The sequence below is a fragment of the Rhamphochromis longiceps genome, linkage group LG13 (genome assembly GCF_057381845.1).
Source record: "Rhamphochromis longiceps isolate RC_006_pf linkage group LG13, R_longiceps_female_GT1.1, whole genome shotgun sequence".
NCBI classification, from domain to species: Eukaryota; Metazoa; Chordata; class Actinopteri; order Cichliformes; family Cichlidae; genus Rhamphochromis; species Rhamphochromis longiceps.
In genome coordinates this window covers 27,520,948-27,543,131 of record NC_140569.1, presented here as the reverse complement: position 1 = coordinate 27,543,131, position 22,184 = coordinate 27,520,948, and the positions used below count along the sequence as shown (strand labels likewise).

At 40.1% G+C, this 22,184-nt stretch overlaps 1 protein-coding gene across 1 annotated transcript in view; it reads left to right on the top strand.

Moving 5' to 3' along the window:
- Positions 1-22,184, top strand: part of adgra1b (adhesion G protein-coupled receptor A1b) — a 199,487-nt gene that overhangs the window by 54,217 nt on the left and 123,086 nt on the right. The window contains exons 7-10 of the mRNA XM_085428849.1: positions 3,719-3,932; positions 16,814-16,978; positions 20,079-20,298; positions 20,726-20,875. Of these exons, the coding sequence (XP_085284975.1) occupies positions 3,719-3,932; positions 16,814-16,978; positions 20,079-20,298; positions 20,726-20,875 (749 nt within the window). The remainder of the gene's footprint in view (positions 1-3,718; positions 3,933-16,813; positions 16,979-20,078; positions 20,299-20,725; positions 20,876-22,184) is intronic.

Genomic DNA, 22,184 nt, shown 5'->3' with positions numbered 1-22,184 from the left:
ACCTCTTTTAAAACCAGTTGCTTTGAGAAAGGGATAATGAAGTGACTATACAAACAGACAGTACGTGTTTGAGAATATCTGCGTGTTTTATTTTGTTTTATTTTTAATGTGGATTTGAATCCAATTCAGTTGTGCATGAATACAGTAAATGTAGCAATAAAGAAAATAAATCCTCTAGGGGGGCAATGATCCATAACAAATGGGGGATATGGAGGTTGGTCTATACTTTAAAAATTGCTAAATTAAAACGATTGCTCAAATAGCCCTGTTATGGACTGGTGGCCTGTCCAGGGTGTACCGCTCCTCTTATGGACTGACAGTTGAGATAAGCTCCAGGCCCCTCCGCGACCATGAATTGGATAAGCAGTTAAGAAAATGGATGGATGATTTCTTAAATTGATGAATTGAATTTGCATTTGAATGATGCAGCAGCAAGAGCTCTGAATGACTTGAACCAGGACACAACTCCTACTGACACAAAACGGCTAAATCTTCTGTTGTCTCGCTCACTCTCTTTGACTTGGACATTCACATTTTAAGTGACTTCTACATTAAAATCTAGTGTAAAATCCCACTACAGCATGTCAATCACGTTGAATTTGAGGTCTGGACCTTACCATAGCAAGACATTGACCCTTTTGTTTTTGAGCCATTCTGTTGTAGACCTACTGCCGTGCTCAGGATCTTTGTCCTGTTGAGTGAGCCAGCTTCAGTTAAGCTTTAGCTGTCAGACGTATGGAAAAGAAATAGTAAAAACATAAAAGACTTGCATAAGATGTGGCCTACTTCATATAGTGAATCATATAAGGCTTATATGATTTACTCATGAAAGTGGCCACTTTCTCATTACTTTCATATATTGTTTTAGTAAGTATCCAAAACATACAAGTTTCATTTATATCATTTTTCAGGGGATCTTATATCTGCTTTCACTCTTGTATGCTTTTCATACAAGTTTCACACAATACAGATACAAACTTTATAAAATGTATATATATCTTTTCCATATGGGACAGATGGCATCACATTTGACTCTAGAATACTTTGGTACACAGAGGAGTTCATGATTGGCTCAATGACTTGGTTTTTACCAAAAGTGGAGCTGTGCAGTATGTCCACAGATTTCCATCTTGGTGTCACTGCACCAAAGAACATTGTTCCAGAATTCTTGTGTATTGTTTAGATGCAACTTTGCCATACTAAGCTGCGCCATGATCTTTTTTAGAGAGGAGGTCAAGAAGAGCGGTCCAATATTGAGTGTCTAAAGCCATCTGTAAAACATGGTGGAAGCTGGGTGATGGCTGCATTTTAGCCAGTTGATGTTGTCTAAACCGATGGAGTTAGGAAAAGTCCCATCAGATTTTGGTGCATCATGCAGTATAGTCTGAAAATTGTCTAATTGGCAATGGTTTCATTATATAGCATGAAAATGATCCCAATAAAGTGCCAGTGCAGTGAAAATACACCTGAACAGAAAACGCATAATGAAACACTATCAGCACTACAGATTGGCCTGGGTTGAAGATCAAATTTAAACTTTCAAGATGATTAGAATCATACTAACTCGATTTTTATTTTTGGCTCTTCAGTTAGTCATTTTCCAGATCTTGGCATATCTGAATAACTAGTACTTACCTGCAATTGACAATCTGCAGTTGTTTAGAAATGGCTCCAAGAGACCTTGTGTAAATCTACAATTTTCCTTCACTAAGGTTCTTGGACTTTCCCATTTTCCCGACCATTGGTGAATCCAATGAGTCCTGTCAAACAAGTAAATTTCATGCTAGCAAAGAGAATCTTCCAGTTGTAGTCTTGAATGAAAAGTTAATTGACACCTTCATCACCACTTATTAAAAGATTAAGATGACCGTATGTGTATATTTCAGTCTCTATGTATAGTTGTGTCCCTGTGTAGGTTAGAGAAATTCCAAAATAAAATCAAACATGAGCACCCAATTATTATTTTTTAATCATTAAAGATGATGATTGCTGGAAAAATACCAGTTAAAGGAAATTGTTAGAACCTCCAAATTACCATTGCATTCATGCACATGATGAGTGTATGGAAACTTTTGGCCACAACTGTATATTTCACATAGGATTTATGTGAAAGAAGATGCATACATATAATCTGGTGCTAAGGCACTGCTAATTCAAAAGCATTGTACTGTTTTTTTTATTTCACAGACTCGGCTCCAGTGCACATGCCCCTAGTTCTTGCACATATAATTATGTCTCTGTCCCTGTCCCTGACTTCCTTTGGTTGTCCTACACACACTCCCAAACCCACAGCCAACAATTACATTTTGCTCTGACAGTGTCCAGTGGCCAAAGGCAAACAGCCACACTCTGATCCTTGCCTCAAAGTGTTGTTTCAACAGTGTTAGCACCAGACTAGTCAACAGTCAATGGCCCCCATGCTGTTTCTGTTGTGTTTCATGCAGAGGAGATAGTAAAGCCTCATCTGCCACTACTGTCATAGAGTCTCGACAATCTAACAGGGTCATCAAGCAATTACACTGAGATGTTGCCATGGAGGAGGCAATATTAGTGACCAGTTTTTAAAGTCACTCTCAAAAGCGTGTCACTTTTAATTATACACCTATGATTATAAACTACTTATGTAGAAAGCTGAGGTCAAGGCTCTGCTTGTGTTAATAGCTGTGATTGCCCTGTGGGTTCTATGTTACAATAAGTAATATTGCTAGCTACTCAAGGCTACTCAAGGGAAATGTCAGCTTGTGAACTTAGACCTTTTGCTACCACCCAACATGGATCTTTCACTGTTTTCCTCTTTCAAACCAATTCATCGAGCAATAAAAAGGGTTTATGAGCCACAAATTGAATTGTGTGTCTGGTGCTTTCAGCATATATAACTTATTACAAAAGACACACTGCAGGCAAAGTGCCTGCTTATGTTGCTCTTTGGAGCATGTGCAAGGAACGTGAATAAAAATAAAATACCTTGATTTTCTAATTATTACATTATGTTTATATTTACATGATTTTTTTAACTGGATGTTTTTTTTATTCACAGATATTTTTTATTGTTTCAAGCTCTGAGAGAGTTCCCAGTGTAGTGCACTGAGCTGTCAAGGCACCAATCCATGCCCTGCAAAATAGACAGCACTGATCTCCAAGGGTTCAGTATGATTAGAGACATTACACTGTGTTGTATATCATATTTCAACAGTATGCTTAGATCAATCATTTTTCCAAAATCAGGTCCATTTTCTGGCACTAGACTAAACACTCCTATGGCTTCTAATCTCCTCCCAGTTGTAGCCTTTAATCTTTGGCAAAAGCGCCTGTTGACCTGGCCAGCTGCTGGCGCTATTGTCAGCTTCCTATGTGGAAAATTTTAGGTGTCAAGGAGAGTCCAGGGGAGCACTCTAGGCTGTCACTTTATCAGCTCCTGTTGGTTTCGCTGAGCAACAGTGTGTGAAGGATGGGGGAGGGGTGTGACCTTGACAAAAGGTTTCTGTGTGTTTATAATATTTTAAGGAGCATGCGTGTTTGGTTTTCCCGAGAAGAATGCTTGTGCTTGTGGTGGAATATGTGGAAAGACCTGATGCCTGATTTGAATCCATATGTGATGCTGAGTCTGTAGAACTTCCATTCCCCGAAAATCTCCATTCTGGCTTTTTTCCTGTCTCAAAGAAGCTAAAGGAAGCTTTACAACATAACCATTCTGCTTTAAATCTTCTTCGTGTTCCAGATGGACCTTTGGAGATGCCCCTGTTTCAGCTCATCCCCTCCCGGAGGCAGCTTGTTTTCCATGGTGACTGCCTCCCCCTGCAGTGCACCGCTTCCTACTTGGACCCATCAGTGGAGCTGCTGTGGCGTCATAACGGGCACATCGTGACCACGCAGGAAGACCGAGGCATCTACGTGGAAGAAACCCTCATTCACGACTGCTGCCTGCTCACAAGGTGTGCACAAAGGATAGGGGAGTGCATCTAATGTCTGATTAGCTGTTGACTGCCCTGTTGCACTGACCCACATGCACACAGTCAGAGCCCGACTAAGCCCACGCAGTCAAAATCCACATAGAAATATGCTGATGCATGAGGAGTTTCGTCAGAATATGCATGCGTTTACTCATGCAGCACAGCCACTTCCACGGGAACAGATGTAAAATATGCGTGCGGAAACACACACGCGCTCTCTCACTCACTCATAGAGGCTGTGATTTACCTTTTGTTATTACCGCCCTTGATAAGGATCTGAAAGGACAGGGCAAAATTGGCTTGGCACGGTGCCAACACCTCAGAGCAATCCGCGGCCTGTCTCTAGAGGTTGGCCGTCCAGCCGCTCCCCGAGCACTAGCTGTTTACACGCTAAGAGGAACAGATGCTGAATCATAATTGCAGTGATAAATTAAAGCAGCAACACTGGCTTTTGTGCATTTTTAAAAATGTTTATTTTTTGATATAAGACGTTGCCTAAAACCTCGGTCCTATTCCCATCTTTGCTGCCTTAGCGCTGGCCTGCTTTGTGTCATGGGCGTGCTCACGCACTCCTCTGTTTGTGTGTTACAGTTAATGTTTTTGACATAATGCCGTGGCAACAGGGCTCAGACACAAGAACACATTGCTGCCGATTGCTTTAACTGCTGCCTTTTTCTTACTTGGCCTCTCTAACATAAATATTGATGGAGTGCTGACAGAAATATGTTTCCCTGTGTTAACGGGGCCAGAACGCCTCTTGTTGTGTGGTGTGTTTGGCAGCAGCAGCACCAGCTACTTTTCCGCTCCATTACTGGGAAGGTATACCGTTTCCCCTGCTGCAAATACCACTGATAGTCAGTGGGGTTTATTTGCTTTTATTATGTAAAATTAACTCAGTGGTGAATAATCGTTCTCGGTGATTCCTGTGGTGGCATAATTAGATTAAAGGTAGTGTGGGTGCTTTTAGTGATGTATTGGTGTCTTTGTGTCTCAGTGATGATGAATGTTTTAGGTTAATTTCAATCAAGGTTTCAATCAATACAATACTTTGTCACTCTCTTCTCAGTGCTTACAGTCGTAACAGGGAAGTGCTACCAAATACTGGCACATTTCCGAGGTCCTTGAGCCTGAATAGTTTGACATCATCCTGCTTTATATGTTCTTAATTACAATTTAACAAGAAATATTGTACTTTTTTTTTTTATCCGCTAAACACTATTTGGCAGCTCGTGCAGCTTGTATTGCAGATTAAGATTTTACATGCCAAATACTGTATAATCAGCTTAAAATTGTAATGCATTATGGATTTAACTACCTACTAGCATATTAACTAGTAAAATTAATCACCAGTCTTAAATGTTCCTTAAGCCTCATTTGTGGTCACCGCAACGGTTGTCACTTGTGCCAATTGTGACAACATCACAGCCCTTTATTCATTTACACTGATGCTGGAGGCATACTGGACTTGGTGGGCTTCTAAATGATAGCTATAACAGCTCAAAATAAACCTCAGCATCAGCATCACTTTTCTTTTTTTAGAGTTTTCTCCAGAATGTCTCCTCTTTATCCAGTTGTCCCTATGCCTCTGCATTGCTACAACACTGAAAACTGCAATAAAGATCGACCCTCAGGCACTTGTTTCCAACTGAACTGCATGTACATACAGATAATCTAATATGCAGTAACTTTTTCTAATAGTGTAACAAAGGGGACAGTGGAAGTACTGCAATGCTAAACTGTGTAGGTAGCGTAGGTTGTAATTCTTCAAGAAGTGAAGGGTGAGGGATACACTTAAAAGAAGAAGGATGCCCACATGCATTACACATGCAAGACATGACACGGCGCAGCAAAAACTACACGTTGAGTACGGTGACTAGTGCAGCTGCTGCGATAGCTCAGTCCTGTCTTGTTGATAAAGATGGGAGCATCAGTTGGGTATTAAGTACAAACCCAATTGCGACAGGCTGGAAAAGTAAATGGCACTAAACAGTAACAGCTGGAGGAACATTTTGAAACTCATCAACAATACGTTGGGGTATAAAAAGGGGGTCTTAGAGAGGCAGATGTTCTTAGAATTAAAGATGGGCAGAGGTTCACCAGTCTGCAAAACAACTACATCACAAAAGTGCGGTTCAATGGCATTAATTCAATTTAAGGCAGCACAGCATTAAAAAGTGGCATTATTCTATTATGGAAATCACAGCATGGGTTCATAAACAGTTACAGAAATCACAGTTTGCATGCCATCCACAAATACAGGTTAAAGCTCTGTGATGCAAAGAAAAAGCCATATGGGAACATGATCCAGAAACACTACCGTGTTCTATGGGCTAAAGTTTGTTTAAAATGGACTGAGACAAAGTAGAAAACTGTTCTGTGGTCAGAAATCAGAATTTTGAAATTGTTTTTGAAGAGCCTGGAGAAGGAGCACCCATATACCATTCTCTGATGGTATAGGGGTGAATTAGCAGCTATGAAATTGTCGGCTTGCACATCTGGAAAGGCACCATCAATGCTGAACAGTTCTACAGGTTTAGAGCAGCACATGCGTCCATCCAGATGAGGTTTTTTATAAGTGATGCCTTGCATATTTTAGCAAGACCATGCTAAACCTCATACTGAATCTATTAACTCAGTATAGCTCCATAGTAGAAGAGTCCAAATGCTGAATGGGCCTGTCTGCAGTTTTCACCAGCTGAAAACATTTGGCGCGTTATGATATGAAAAATATGATGAAGAAGATCCGGGACTGTTGAGCATATAGAAGTCCAGCAGCTGCTCTCCTCACGTCCCAGACATTCATATACTGTTGTTAAAGAAAGAGGGAGTGCTATACACAGTGGTACACATGGCACATGACACAATCTAAATCACTGTTTCTTATATATGTGTAAACAAGCCAGGTGAGTAATGATATTGCAATATCTTTTCAAGCTAAAAATATGTGAATGATTTCTTTACAGCTGATTAATCTGCAGTTAAGTCCAGAAAGAATAATAATGTATAATCATTATTTTTTTATAATAGTGAAGAGAATGTACTGATTTTTTACAAATTTATCATATTTCAATATCTTATTTTCCACGTCCCCGATATTTTCATTTTATTTTCAATTTGATTGAATTTAATCTACAGTTTTGATCTCCAACTTTTGATTTGTGAGCTCAGATTAAGATCAGATCGATTATGGTTATTAAATATAATAACTACACATTATTTGTATTCCTGTTCCTGCTGTTATACATCATTCTGCCATAATCCAAAACATTCTTTGCAAACAGTAGCTTAAAGTAAAGAGTCTGAGTACAACTTTCACCATTTGATGTCATGAGAAAGAAAACTCACTGGAGACAGTGAGATTTAGGCTCACTCAGCCCTCATTATGCATATTCGGGGGTCCAAACACCTTATGTAACAAACCCTCTATTATGGTTGTGTACAGACTGGTGACGTCTGTCAGTGTCTCATCCAGCCTTCTGCTTCATCAGCCATATCACTGTAGACTACATGAACCCATCTCCCTCTCCTCAAAACTTTGTCTTTCTTTTCCAGCACAGTATCCCGATGAATTTCCCAACACTCCCATTCTGATTAGGGCCCCATTTGCAATTACGCACCACTCTTATCCCAGTATACACAAATAATGTAATTTTCTACTCCAAGTGGAACCTATTTAGGTCATGTTTCTCTTGGCACCTGAGAGTGTCTCCCTCATGTAGAAAACCTACAAAAAGCAGACATTAGTTCCATAGCGGATGAGTGAATAACAGAGCTTGGGCCAACAAAAACAATCTGCTGTGCATGGGCTGAACTTCACCCTTCACCCTTTGCTGTATCTTAAAGTGGAGTGCTGAGAGAACAGTGTGCGTGTGTGTGTGTGTGTGTGTGGGAGGGAGGGAGGGAGGAAAATTAGTGCTTTGACTTCATCAGCCCTGCAAAATTTTTGTTAAAAAAAAGAAAAAGAAAAAATTTAACTGATGTTTTGACCTTTGACATGCCAGATGCAGTCGATGCTTATTTAAGCACAGTGGACAAGATATTAGTCATCGCAGGCCGTGTTGATGTCGTTCACCTTGGATAAATGTCTTCTGAGTCAGTGAGCTTCGCCCTGCATGCCCCATCAGAGGGGAAAGACTGAATACACAGGATTTAGCGCGTAGCTTAAAGCCCTCATCTGGATTTGTTGCACAGCGTTGCAGCAGTGTGAGCAGAGATGCCAAAGCCTCAGTGAAGTGACCTCTTTGAAGGTGAACCCAAAATGTTTTGCGGCTATTTTCTCATCTAAATTCTGCTTTATCCTGCTTTAGGCAGTGTCAGGCAGGCAGCCAGTGTAGACATTCAAAGCCTGACAGGGTGTTTTGCTTATTGAAACGGGCATAACATTATGAAAAGTGTTTGGTTTTTTTGTTTTCTGTTTTTTCTTTTTTGTATCTATCAGCTCCCTCTCATTTCATGCTGTGCCATGTCATCATGGCCTCTCATTTGCTAGAGCAGGTGGGCCGATAAGTGAAGCCATTTACATTGCTCACAGTGAATAGCAGCAAAGAAACGGGCCCCATGAGGCCTGGTGGTTCTGCGACGTGGGTCAAACTCCTGCTGAGTAATGGTGTCAGGCCAAACTCCCAGTGTTAGCTATGCTAGCAGCAGCAGTGGGATCAGCCTGGGATTCATGTTTCATTAATCAAACATTTCAGAGCCCTGTAGCTAGCAACAGCAGACACTTTGGATGTATCTTCCTTAATCCTCTCCATTTTTAATCAGGCTAATCTTACACAAAACCTGATGTGGATGCATTACTGAAGGCAAAGTGTTTCTAATGGTGATCTCTCTGAAAGCTCTTTTTCCATTTTGTTGCGCATAAACTTTAATTTCTTTCTGCTATTACCAGCATCTCTTTCCTCTCTTATTGCATTCTGCAGTGTTTTCCTTAAATTTCTGTCTCTGTTTCTTTTTTGGTAGCTTTTTTTTTTTCTCTCCTTTGTTTTCCGCGCTGGATTTCACCTAGGGTTGCCAACTCCCTGAAAAATAAATAAGGGACACCTCGTGGCCAGGGCCGGGCGACCCAGTTGTCTTCACCCTTCCCAGTGTGGTGAATTTTCTAGCTCTTTTTTTGTGTGTGAAATTATTTTTTTAACCATTTGACTTGAAGTTGATTTAAGTAGATGCATATTCTATTCTTTGTGATATGAACACATGTGAAACAAATGATCATTTAGCCATTTATTTTTAGCTCAAAATGACAACATTAACACAGTAAAACAGGTCTCTTTCTTAAACAGAAGCCTGTCATGCTTAACTTTTGAGAATATAAGTAAATCTTTCTTTAAAAGCACTCTGTCCTGCTTAACTTAAAATAATAGAAAACAATAGAAAGAAAAACATTCTTGTAACTGTGCACATTTAGTGCATTTAGTACAATTGGCTTCAGTTGAGGTATTATTTCAGCTTTTCTAATGCTAATCAGCTGCTCCTGTTTGTAAACCCGCTTGTTCCCATGATTACGCATCTTAACTCATCATCATTATTCATCTATGTATTACTTTTATGTATTAGTCATCAATTTGTTGTAATCATCTATCCTTGCAGTTGTTTATTACACAAAATAAATTATATTATCACACTTCTGGCCACATAGCGCTGATATTCACTGCACATGCCCATATTAACTTTTTCCAGCCAGGTGTTTTCCTTTTCCCATTCTTCCCTTTCTCTGAGGGGAACAAACATTGCTGCTCTAACGCTGGGCTCACACTGTGCGATTTTTGGCCCATTTTGAGCCGATTTTTGAGTGATCGGACCGATTTTGGCCTTCATCGTGCGTCGTGTAGTATACGTGGGGTAACGAGAAGTGATTAACACCTCACGACCAGCTCCCGATCATCAATCGCTCGTGAGGGTGTCACCACAGGCGCTCACACTGCTCACGCGCAAACGTAAACGTTGGTGAAAAAGACGGCGCAGCACAGCAGTGCAGCGTGTGATCTGGACACAAGCGATGGAGGCACAACTTGTAGAACTTTGGAAAGCTCATCCGAGCCTTTTCGATGTGGCCTCACAAAATTATCACGACCACAACAACCGTGAAAATAGTTGGATTTACACTGCTGCTCAATCACAGCTGCCTGATCAATGTTTTTCATTAGCAATTTAGCAAAGTTGATGGTGGTGGTGTGTGTCTGTGTGAGTGAAAGACAGAGAGAGAGAGGGAGAGCGACAGATTTTCTGTTATAACCTTCATGTTATGGAGGCACAGTGTGAGCACTCAGGTCGCATCAGAGCATCGGGCGGTATAGTGTGAGACCCTGCATCGTGACCTACCAACGTCTAACCCCTGCGAGTCAATCGTGCAGTTTGAGCAGGAGCTGAATAACGTGACTGAAAAAAATCGCACAGTGTCTGCCCAGCTTTAGGTGTACTGTCGTCCGAGACTTGCACCGCAGAGTCGGCGTTTGTTTCCCTGTTGGCCATGCTTCTTGTTGTGGTCATCTGTTGTTTTCCGGTATTTTCTCCGTAAGCGACCTTTCCTCGACCAATGAGATGAGCGGTAATCTGAATTGTCATACTCGAATTGTCATAAGTGTGGTGTCAGCTCATTGGTCACAAAGCAGGAGAGGGGCTGGGAATTATGTTTTCAAACAAAGCGTTAATTCCATTAACATTTATAGACTACTTTTGATTCTCACTGTATTACGGGACAAAGTGCGTCCCTTATACGGGACGTGTACTTTTGTTTCGAAATACGGGACGATTCCGTATTTTAAGGGACGGTTGGCAACCCTAATTTCACCATTTGTTTACGAGCTTTTGTGCAGCGTCAGTTGATAAGGAGACCAAATGTGATTATGTCCACACATACTGTAGGGTTTTACCTCTGGGTTCATCACTTTACTGCTTGCCAGTTTCACTCAATAAAGAAAAATAAAAGCTCTTAGTTACATTGGATGAAGTGAAACAACGATAACACGAGGTGTAAATTATTTATAGTCCACATTATATAGTGTAGTGCATCGAGTGGTTTAAGACATGGAGCTAATTTGATGGAAGCTGCTACAGTGGGAGTAGTATCTGTGAAATATGCCACCGTGTGTGTGTGTGTGTGCATACCATGGTTGCACACATATACTCGTTTAGGCATTTAAAAATTGACAAAATCAGTTGACGCAAATTCACAAACGATGCTCTTTTGGAATATTTCCTACATAGCTGAGTTGAGGTGGGACAGATTGAAACTTTGCAGTCTCATAAGCAACATTGTGTAAACAAAGTGTTAAATATCAATGCACAAGCATAAATGTTCTTAATGAGTCCTTTGGGAGCTGCTGTACAATAGTGCAGTATTACTGAGGATGTAGGTCAGTGCTTTCTGCAGCTTGTGTGCCTCTGCCCTATTGATTTTCACTAAGTGGTGTGATTTCTTCATATGTTCATTATGTGAAAATGACCTTTTTCCCCTCCCTGAAAACTAAACAGGCTGCTCCATGGTTTCCCTGCTCTTCTTTCTCTCTGTTTTTTTCTTTTTTTTTCTGGGTGCAGCAGCTCACCAGGGATGTTAGTGATCATCAGCGAAGTTGGGGGGGGGGACGGAGGGAGGGAGAAGGAGGAGGAAAAGGAGAGGTAAGGGTGGGAGGTTTTGTGTATGGGGGTGGGGGTATTTCCCTCTGTATTTCCCAGCATTCAGAGATTTGGCATTTGTTCAACAGTGATGTAACTGTCCCCTCTGCGCACTATTCATGTCTAGAGATAGAGAGAGAGAGACGCTCTAATTTAGAGGAACTGCTATCACACTGATCTGTTTTGGTTTGTGTGCTGCAGTGACACCTATTGTGTAAACATTCCTGATAGGGTTATTATTGACGCCACACTAGCAGGGTTTTTTTTTTTTTTACTTTTTTTTGTCTGTAAACACAATAGCTTGATTCTGATAAAACTTTATAAGGGTTTAGAGCAAGGTCATGTTAACAATCTGGTGAAATCTGGGTTATATCCACGAGGCTCCCCTGATCTATTTAAAGATTTACTGGGCAAATTTTTAAAATAAGCCTTATAACTTGCTAACACATGAAAAGTACTGGACAAAGATTCAAAATATCATGTCACATTTGACCTCTGACCTCTCCTTCAAGGTAAATAGATTGATCTGAATGTCAAAATGACATTAATACTATTAGAACTTTGTTTTATTGTCTATGTTGACATAATATATATAAGGAATGATATCCAAAAATACTATATTTCATCCAGCCATTTGCTTCCGCTTATCCTTTTCAGGGTCGCGGGGGGCGCTGGAGCCTATCCCAGCTGTCATAGGGCGAGAGGCGGGGTACACCCTGGACAGGTCGCCAGTCTGTCGCAGGGCCAACACACAGGGAGAGACAACCATTCGCACTCACATTTACACCTAGTGGCAATTTGGATTATCCAATTAACCTATCCCCACAAGCTGCATGTCTTTGGACGGTGGGAGGAAGCCGGAGTACCCGGAGAGAACCCACGCAAACACGGGGAGAACATGCAAACTCCACACAGAAAGACCCCGGCCTGATGGTGGAATTGAACTCAGGACCTTCTTGCTGTGCGTCAACAGTGCTAACCACCGTGCCACCGTGCTGCCCTAAAAAAAAAAAGTTAAAGTATAAATGCAAAGAACGACACCATTTACCAGGGCAGGGATTCTACTCACTACTATAGATTATACATTTGATACACTGTAAATTAAATTAAACATTATAAAAGTATTATTAATTTGTAATTCACTAATTACTTAATTCATTATAGATCACACTAGCGCTGCCTGGTTCGACTAATTTTTAGACACTATTGACAAAATTGTTTGACGATGAAAGACAGGAAAAAAAATGGTATTTGGTCACAAGCACAGCAGCTCCGCCTATTCAGACCTTCTGCTTAGGATGGGTAGCCAATCAGAGGAAGGTAAACATAAAGGGAGCACAAGACAACTGCCTTCATATAGTGGATGATGATAGAGCTGCACAGAGGGTCTAAGATAAGTAGAAATTAGGTTGAATTGTAAATCAAACAAAGCTACTCCCTTAAAACCAAAAAATGAAAGTGAAGCGTGAAATGAGTACAAAACGTATTCTTTAAGTAAATACAACGGCATGAGCAACAGGAGCAGGTGATCCCAGTCATTAAAAGGTTCCTATGGAAACTGGAGGAGGTATTGGACAAGATGAAGTGGAGGATGGGAGAAGAGAGTTTTGGGTGAAATGAGGACGCTATCCTGTGCAAATTGTATATTACTTTTTTCACTCTAATACGCCACAGAAGAAGGTCTGGAATACTCGGGTCTCTTCGCATCTCCGTTGCTAAATCGATAAACAATTTACTAAACTTTGGGTTTACAGACAGCAAGAGTTTCCCGTTTCATTATCCTGTGTAAAAACAAAATGTAACCACCACAGAGTTTGATGAGTAATCTGTGAATTACTGCAGCCGCCGTTTAATACAGGTCCTGTGCAAGTAGCCTGAGAAGCTTGACTTGGTCTATGGATTTAGTCTTTCAAAATACCTCCTAATATTTTATCTATATTATCTGTTTATATTGAGTTTCCAGACACCATGTCCTCATTGTTGTATGCTGTGTAACTGTTGTACTGTGAAGACAGGCTTGACTGTGCCAAGAAGGTTTTAATGGAGAGCCCATCCAAAGTTTAACACAACATCCTTTTTGTTCCACAGGGCTTCATTTACGTTTAAGTGGGGCTGGAGAAGAGACATGGGGAGAGAGAGGGTGATTGAAAATGTGAGGTTTTTGCACTGTGTCAGACAGAATAAGCATGTAAAATCATCGCAGTCATGTTGGGGAGTATGTTATTCCTGGAGTAAGGTTCAGTAAGGCATGCAAACATTCTTACTGTATATGTAAGAAGATCTGTCATAATGACAGTACAAGGCAAAAAATAGGTCCTTTTCAGACAACTGAAAATGTACTTTTGCTCACAAAATGCCACCATACATATTTACACTTGCACAAAAACAAAGAGCCAGGCACAGGCCTACACATTTGTTTTGTAGCCCAGAATGTCATCATCTCAGTCAAGCGTTCAAATCTGATTTAGGGTGTCTTAGAAAAGCAATCAGAAAGGGGAGCTTCAGTGGAACACAGAAGATGAAATCAGGACTCATTTTATTCATTTCCATATCTTGCTCACAGAAAGCCATTGGAGCAAAGTCATATGTTGGAAATGTTAACAGCATTCACTGAACTTCCTCCTCTTTCTAAACAAGTAGCAGTGGAGATAAGTTCACATGAAAGTACAATATGTTTTCATTTGGAAACGTTACTGTATGATCGCATCACCTCTGTAGTAGATTCAGATCACAAAGTAGAAAGATTTCACTTCAGTAATAGCTCATTTAACTGATGAACTGATTTTGCATTTTAATGCATGGTCTCCACATTTCAATTTATTTGCATTAGCAGTTCATATGTTAAACACAAGTCAGACTTTTGCTAGTTTACTATTATTTAAATATGTTTTGTGGTTCATTCACACCTGTTTGTTTTTTGTTTCAAACAAAATTCACAGCTCTATGCAAATGTTTGCTTTTAGTGTGAAAATGAAACCCAGTGACAGCTTGTCAGCTGTCAAGTAACCAGTCTAATAAAGGATATGTTCAAGCAGCATGTGCCATATGTTTTTGTAAGATTTTTTGAAAACCACTCCAACTGGTACTGTATGTGCACAACTGTGGATTTGTCACTAATCAGGTAAAGTTAAATAAAATGTTAAGTATTCACTTGGCTAAGCTAACTGGAAAAAGAGAGAAATTACTGTACCTGGACTTCTTAAGCTTACTGACTACTTAATAAGCTAATTGCTTAATTTATACTTTGGCATTAGTCTATGCAGAGCCAATGACTGTAGTCTACACAAGAGGCAGACTATTGCCAGTGTTTATTATCTGTGTGGGCTGCATCAGTGGTGATGTGTAGTTATATTTCTAGGAAGGTATACACCTCAGGTTACGGCACAGGGTTTCCAAAGGGTTTATGACACGGGGCCTTCATACCTGTGGTACAGATTTAACACAGAAGGATACATACACATGCTTTAAGTTGAGGGATTTTATCGATATGGACAGTAACTTCTTAAACTTTTTACTGCTTACTTTTCCAGCACATTTTTGGTCTTAGTTAATCTAAAATATAAGCTTGTTTTTCAACCTTAAGTTTACTCTAAAAGCATGTGGGTTGTGTAAAACCCTCCATCACACTCATCCCTTAACAATTTGTGATAATCCTTTTATCGGATAGTCAAGCTATCTTTTATTTAGCTTAGCTTAGCACAAATACTAAAAGCTAGTATGCATTAATTCCTAGTTATTTCTGCAGATAACTAATTAAAATGGTACGTCTTTTATTTCATGTGTGGGAAATTTCAAAACTAATTCTACAGTTTGATGTGGTAATGAGTGGGCTTCTGAATTGTAAAACTAACTTTATGAGCTATTCTGAGCTTTACTTATATGTCCACATCAATGCCAGTCTTTCTATTTGTTCTAGTAAATTGAATAAAAAAAACTTAACCAAACTATACTGGTATTTTAACTAGTTATTTCACTTACATACTGTACTACGAATATCTGGTTCTAAGATAATATTTCTTTCTTTTTGGTTTGTTGGGAAAGCAGAGTTGTAGGTTTTTCATACTGTGTAGAAGATATTGTCCTGTTTTTGTTTTGCAGTATTAGGCTGGGATGTGTGAATATGTTTACATGTGTTGGTTGTCGGGATGGTTGTTTTGACTTTCTTGAAGTACACGCATGGAAGCCGGAAATGATTTTGCTAATAAGCATATTGAGACAAAAAGGATGACAGGAAGGAGTGAGAGAAGCAGAAAAAAACGAAGGCATTTCATTTTTCGAAATAAATGCCTTCCTCACACCGTCTGATAAATGTTTTCTGGGATTACAGCTTTCGCACATCAGAGCCACTCAGCCACTAATCATCTTTACTCTGAAAGATTTTCGTTTCTTGTCCAGTCTGTCACTTCAGATTTTCCATGTCAGTTGTAATACTTTCCCATTTGTGCAGCATTGTTCCTTAAGTCCCATTTAAAAACTTTATGCAGCCGAGTGGGGGTATACAGTGGCATACTGTGTATTACGAACACATGCAGCTTAATTAACACACAAAAAAGGCATTAGGTTTTTACACAGACACAAAGCAAAGTGTATATTTGACTACAACTGGATTGTATTTGAAAATAAAACAGTTGGCATTTCTTAAGGAGGTAGAATTTCCATGGTGATTATTCCCATTGCTTAGCCATCTCCAGCGGCTTTTCTGTTTTTTTATAACGAGTAAAATCCTCAAGATTAGTCGCGTTGGCAAATGGCCCTGCATTGGCTCTTTGTCACCGTTTCACCATTCTTTGTTTAATCAGGCATTTTCCATTGAGATAGGAATCGCTGTGACAAAGTAGGAAAGATAAGCATGAGTAATGATCATCTTAAGTCACAGCCAACGTTTTAAGCTACCACATACTTGTATATGGACAAAGGTCCCTTGAATGAATTAGATCGGGTGAACCACGCAAGCGCACGCACATCTTTGCACTCTACAGACGTCTTAAGATGACCTTAACTCTTTATGCCTTTTGACTGACTTTAATCCTTAGTCTAATCCAAAAATAATTCAAAGCACCCTAAAATCAAGCCGCAAGAGAAAACTAATCCTAAAACTACATTTAACCCCAAATGTACGACTAGGCTCTAATTCGGTACTTCGAACTTCTCCTAAATCTCATAGGAAGAGGTTCACTGACACAACCCCCTCATGGATATGTCATTTTAAAAACACATTTTCATAGTTTTACGTGTCTTCTCTCTTCCTCCAGCGAGGTTATTCTCTCCAGCATCGATGTGCCCATTGCTGGAATCTGGGAGTGCCTGGTGACCAGTTCCCGTGGCAACACTTCTCAGCAAATGGAAATCGTGGTTCTGGAAACGTCAGCATCATACTGCCCTGCTGACAGAGTCACCAACAACAAGGGGGACTTCAGGTGAGTGACCTTGCAGCCACAGACAATGGCAGATTAGTTTTTCAGTTTTATTATACAGGCTGATTTGGAAAAAAAGGTCTCAAAATAATAGTAAATGTATTTTTGAGAGTTGGATAAGAAACCTGGTATATTTCATGTGTTTGTGCAGTTGTGGCTTGGTCAGGAACCACTTCTTCTCATACCCCATCACCAACATATTCTGACACATGCAGATACCCCTTCGATGTATGTTTCTCATGTGAGGAGGAAAAATAAACCCCAGCAATATCTGTATCTGGAGGCACTTACCTGCAACCAGAAGATTGCTGTCCAGAACATCTGCTTTTCCCACATTCATTTTTACTTGCATCACTTGCTTTTGCCTATATCTAGGGACAAAACTGGTTAGGTAAAGAATTGTGTTTTGTGTTAAAATACACCCTTCATAACCCATTAGCTGAATTTTGTTATAGTTGGTATGAGCAAGAGTTCCCACCAATCATCACATACTCATTCTACAGCATTAGTACATGGGATTTACATTGGGATTTAAAATGATATGGTTGGAAACAGTCAGTCTCGCTTTTTTCAGAGATAATAAAATCCATCTTAACTGACACACTGATTACTGTAAAAACCTATAATCTATAGCTTAACCAGCTTTTGCAGTTCTATTAACTGTTAACCTAGCTAGGTTAGTCCCAAAGGTTGATTCTGTTCATCTGGACGTAGCGTTTTCAGTGGGAGAAACGTTTCGTCACTCATCCAAGTGACTTCTGGAGTGTCAGCTGACTGCAGGTTTCCCCAGCCTTATAAACAGTACATTGCACAATAACTGAAACCAGTACACTGAATGAACAATGGGCTGTGAGGTCAGTTTCTTGATCAGTAATATGAAAATTGTCATGACCATTGATCAACAACCACTGATCAAAGCCCACTGATCATTGATCAAAGACCATTGATCAATAAATAAATAATAAAAGTTCTAGTAAATATTATGTAAATAAACAATTTCCTTCAATCTGCCTGTACATTGTACTTTGGTCTTGTGCTTGGACTGGTTTTCAAAGCTGAAACCAGGAAGTCTCCTGATATTTAAAGCAATAGTTTAACCCCACTATTATTTATTTCACAAGAAATATTTCCAATTATAAAATAGCATGTTATAAAAATTAATACTCTAATCACAGAACTAACTCACTCTGTTGCTATCCCTCTATAGAGTGCCCAGTCAAGGTACTTAAGTCTGGTTTTAGGTAGTGTCGTGCCTTTTTTTGTTTCATCTTACAACTGGTTTGCCTTCCTCTACGTTTGGCTCACTAGTACAGCAGAGTCTGGACAGTTCATATTATTTAATAATAATTGTTATGTGCAATAGAAAAACTCCTACACACATTATGGCTCATTGTAGTCCAGATTTATATCATGACTACAGAGAACAAGTTGAATAACTAAAGTCTCACATAGACAGAAGAAAAACGCCACACATCTACTGTGCACTCCATTTTCGCTGTCCTCGACTCCATGTAACCACGTTAAAACTGTATTTGTTAACATACATGCACGCACACCCTCCACCTCTCTTCCCTTGTGGGTGTGCTGTTGTCGTGTACACTCTTTTGTAGCTGCTGTACTTTACAGCCCACTTCTAGTGCAGCAAGCACAGAGGCTTTGTTTCTGCTGGAGCATTGGAGTAATGGGCTGGAAAATGAGCCCCCTTTTTGTTGGGGGTGAAATTAATGCCATTTATTACTAAGTAGCTGCTGCAGCAGCAGCAATGTGGATGACTAGAGGTGGGGGTAAAGAGAATGGGGTGGGGAGTAGTGTGATGGCAGGTCTCTACCCTCAGAACAGATTACTAGCCTCCTGAGAGCACTGCTCCTTTATTTTAATTTTGATGAAGTCAAAAGCGTTTGTTTTCACACATTTTTTCAGCTTATTTTCTGAAGTACAATGTGATGCTGCCTCTAGCATAAAACCACGAACATGAGACACATGCTCCTTCTTTGATTGTTGACAAATTGATCAACATGTGAGAACACAAGCCGCTCTGTCCTAAGGCTACAGAAACACATACCTTTAATATACGGTGATGCCAAGTAACAAAACCTGGAGTTCTTTTGTTATCTGCGAAATACAGGCTAGTGTCCTAGACTGTGAATGTTTGGCTGCCTTTTTACACCCTAATGAGCTTTATTTTATTGAAACACTAACAGGCATTACCCAGAAAATGGAAATGATCCATTTGACTGTAAAATCACACTAGCCCCTATCATAGGTTGGTCAGTAGAGCAGCTCCAGGACTTGGTTCTTGATGACATTATTGAGAAAGTCTCATTTCTTGCTCCAGAGGAGTCTTCAGTGAACTTTGTATTACCATAAGAACAACACTTAATTTGAATTTCCCTTTAGGAGTAACAGGCAAGAGCAGGTTCTGCTTGAAATATAAATCCTTCACTGACATTCTCCATCTGCCACTGTGGTGCATGTTTAAATGGGGTACGCAGGCGATTTTGTAACGCTCTTTCAATATACTGTGGAAGTTACAAACAGTTCAGAACAGAGTAGAGGATGAGGTATCCTGACTTTCAGGCCCTTGTATGGGTCAAGCTGTGCCACTCCACAAAGCCAGCTTTTCCAAAGATCACCTTGAGAGTATTTATTCTGTTGTGCCTGCAAGAAACTAAAAATATCAAAAATAACTGTGACGACATCACACAAGTTATTTTTTCACACATCTGGAGCCACAGGAGGTAAAAGTGGATGTCTTTGGATACTCAAATGTGGGCTAAAGCCAGAGGAAACCATCACAAGCAGAGGGGAGAAGACATCAACACCTTTAAATGTCTTTTGTGATTAACAAAAAAAAATATTTCACTGCACCAAGTGAATAGACAATAAACTTCATTAATAAAGTTAGTAAATAAAATTAATTCAGAAGTCATTAATAAGACAGACGCGTGTTTCACAGTCAAGAATCTGGGAGTCATCTGCAAAATAATTAAGCCTAGCTGTAAATCATTTATGCAAATTAATACTTTCCTAAGTACAGGGAGTATGAAATTGCCATCTGGTGCCGCTTGTGTAGATCCTGATATTTCTGATATTTCTTTGGCAGGTGGCCAAAGACGCTGGCTGGCATCCTGGCCTTCCTACCCTGTGCTCCTGCCACCTTTGGCTCTGCCCCTCACCCATCTGGCAGCGCTCCTCACCCCTCGAGCCGGGCAGAAAAGAAGGCGTGGCGACGTTGCGACCGTGCTGGGCGGTGGGCTGAGGAGGACTATACTCAGTGCCCTTATGCCAGTGAACTGACCCGTGTGCTGCATGAGCTCACCCAGGTATCAGCATTAGTGTAGAACTAGTGCCGAGAACTGCTGGGAAACAGGATTCATTTATGGATTCTGTTTCTTTTTTTTTAATTGTCCATCAATCCTTATTTAGAAATTTTCCAGCTTACTCTTAACAGCAAGATTTCAAGTTCATATTCCCTGAAAACTACCAGTTGCTTTGATTCACCTGTAGCCTGCAGGTATTTCCAGATCTGTGTATGAAACATTTATATGCAAGCTGTTTTAGTCTACTTCTGCTCAAAGGATTCATTAAAGTGACAAAGTTTGCAAAACTACACAAATTCTTGAAATTTTCATTCATTTTATTCATCTTATCAACTGTGCAATGTTTTTGTGGAATTATTATAACAAGCCGTCATGTTTGTCCTCTCTGAAAATTGTTGCATACTGCACAATATATTGATTTCTCTTCCAGATACCTATTAATACGACCAACGCTCAGCCTTTTGGACAGCAGTTGGTGGCCTTCACCAGCAGGGCGGCGCACTTCACCGATGTCATGGATGTCATTTATGTCACCCACCTGGTGGAGAGACTAACGAGGCTGGTGGAGAAACATAAAGATGTAAGAGGAAGCACAGAAATATACTACATCCAATGCATTTATAGTGGAATCATCCCAATATTTTACAACTGAATTAAACAGAATCAAACCCCTAAGATGCTGTGTGAATGAACTGTAAAAGCAATTACAAGGTTTTCAGTGGCATAACCTGTACGTCTTTGCAACCAATGTGAGTGACTGCAAGCAACCTCCTGCAACCACTCACCAACTGGTTTTGCAAATACACATTTTTCCTTGGCAAATGGTGGTTGCTGGGCTGCCACCAGCCAGTCTTTAGACTGCAGTCACTGGGGCCTTAATGACAGTTATTTAGCTTAAATCAGCCAGTCCTACTCTTGTCAAAGAGTGCTTATTAAAAGTGAAAACACATGTTGTTTCTAGGTCTCCATTTTAATATCTGACCCGTTTCACTCTCAGCCAGCTTATGCCATCGGCTCGTCTAACTGTCAGAAGAGGAACTTGATTTGCTAAGTAACTTTTCTGGGAACTCAGGACAGTAGGAGGGGAACCCTGCGAAACATATAATACCTGCAACGTGCTCTTCTTGTCTACAGTGACAATTAGACAGCAGCTATTAGGTCTAAAGAGGAAGGTATTTTGTTTGTTGTTTCAATAGTTCTAATTGCAGTTCCTATTCTGATCTGCGCACATGTTCATTCATTCATTTTTCCATCACCCTAAGAAAGAATAAGGTTTTGTTTAATGCTCATCTAGAGGTTACCCTAAAGACTACACCATATCACATTACCCATCAGTTAGTTGCTCTTGCACTAGACAAGCAATATCACTGAAAAACCAAAAAACCAAGAAATGTCAGTGACTTGTCGATCACAGTGCAGGCCTTCTCTAAAGATACCCTACGTTATCAAGCTTTTTGACTCTAACAGGGACCATGATTTACTAATTGAACATGTATCTATTAAGACTTGCAACTAGCAATTAGGACCACATAACTGATGAATGTCTGCACAACCACTGCTCACCAGATCCCAACAAGAAACCACAGAAGCTTCCTTATAAGACACAGTAACATGTTTCTCACCTCATACAATATCCCACTGGCCATTGTGGCACTGGACCTGAATGGGAATCATTGTTAAGATGCATCTCGTGTTTGGGCGAGTCATGTTTTTACCCTGAGTGAATTTCTTTAGTAGAGGCAATGGGATTGTTATACTGGCATCACACTGAAGGTCAGGTTGTGTGAGGGGGAACGGTGCTGGGCTTAGTCAGTGAAAAGAATCAATATTAGCTCTCACTTGTGCAATTATTCAACACAGGTCACTCGGGAGGACATATTATTAGGAGA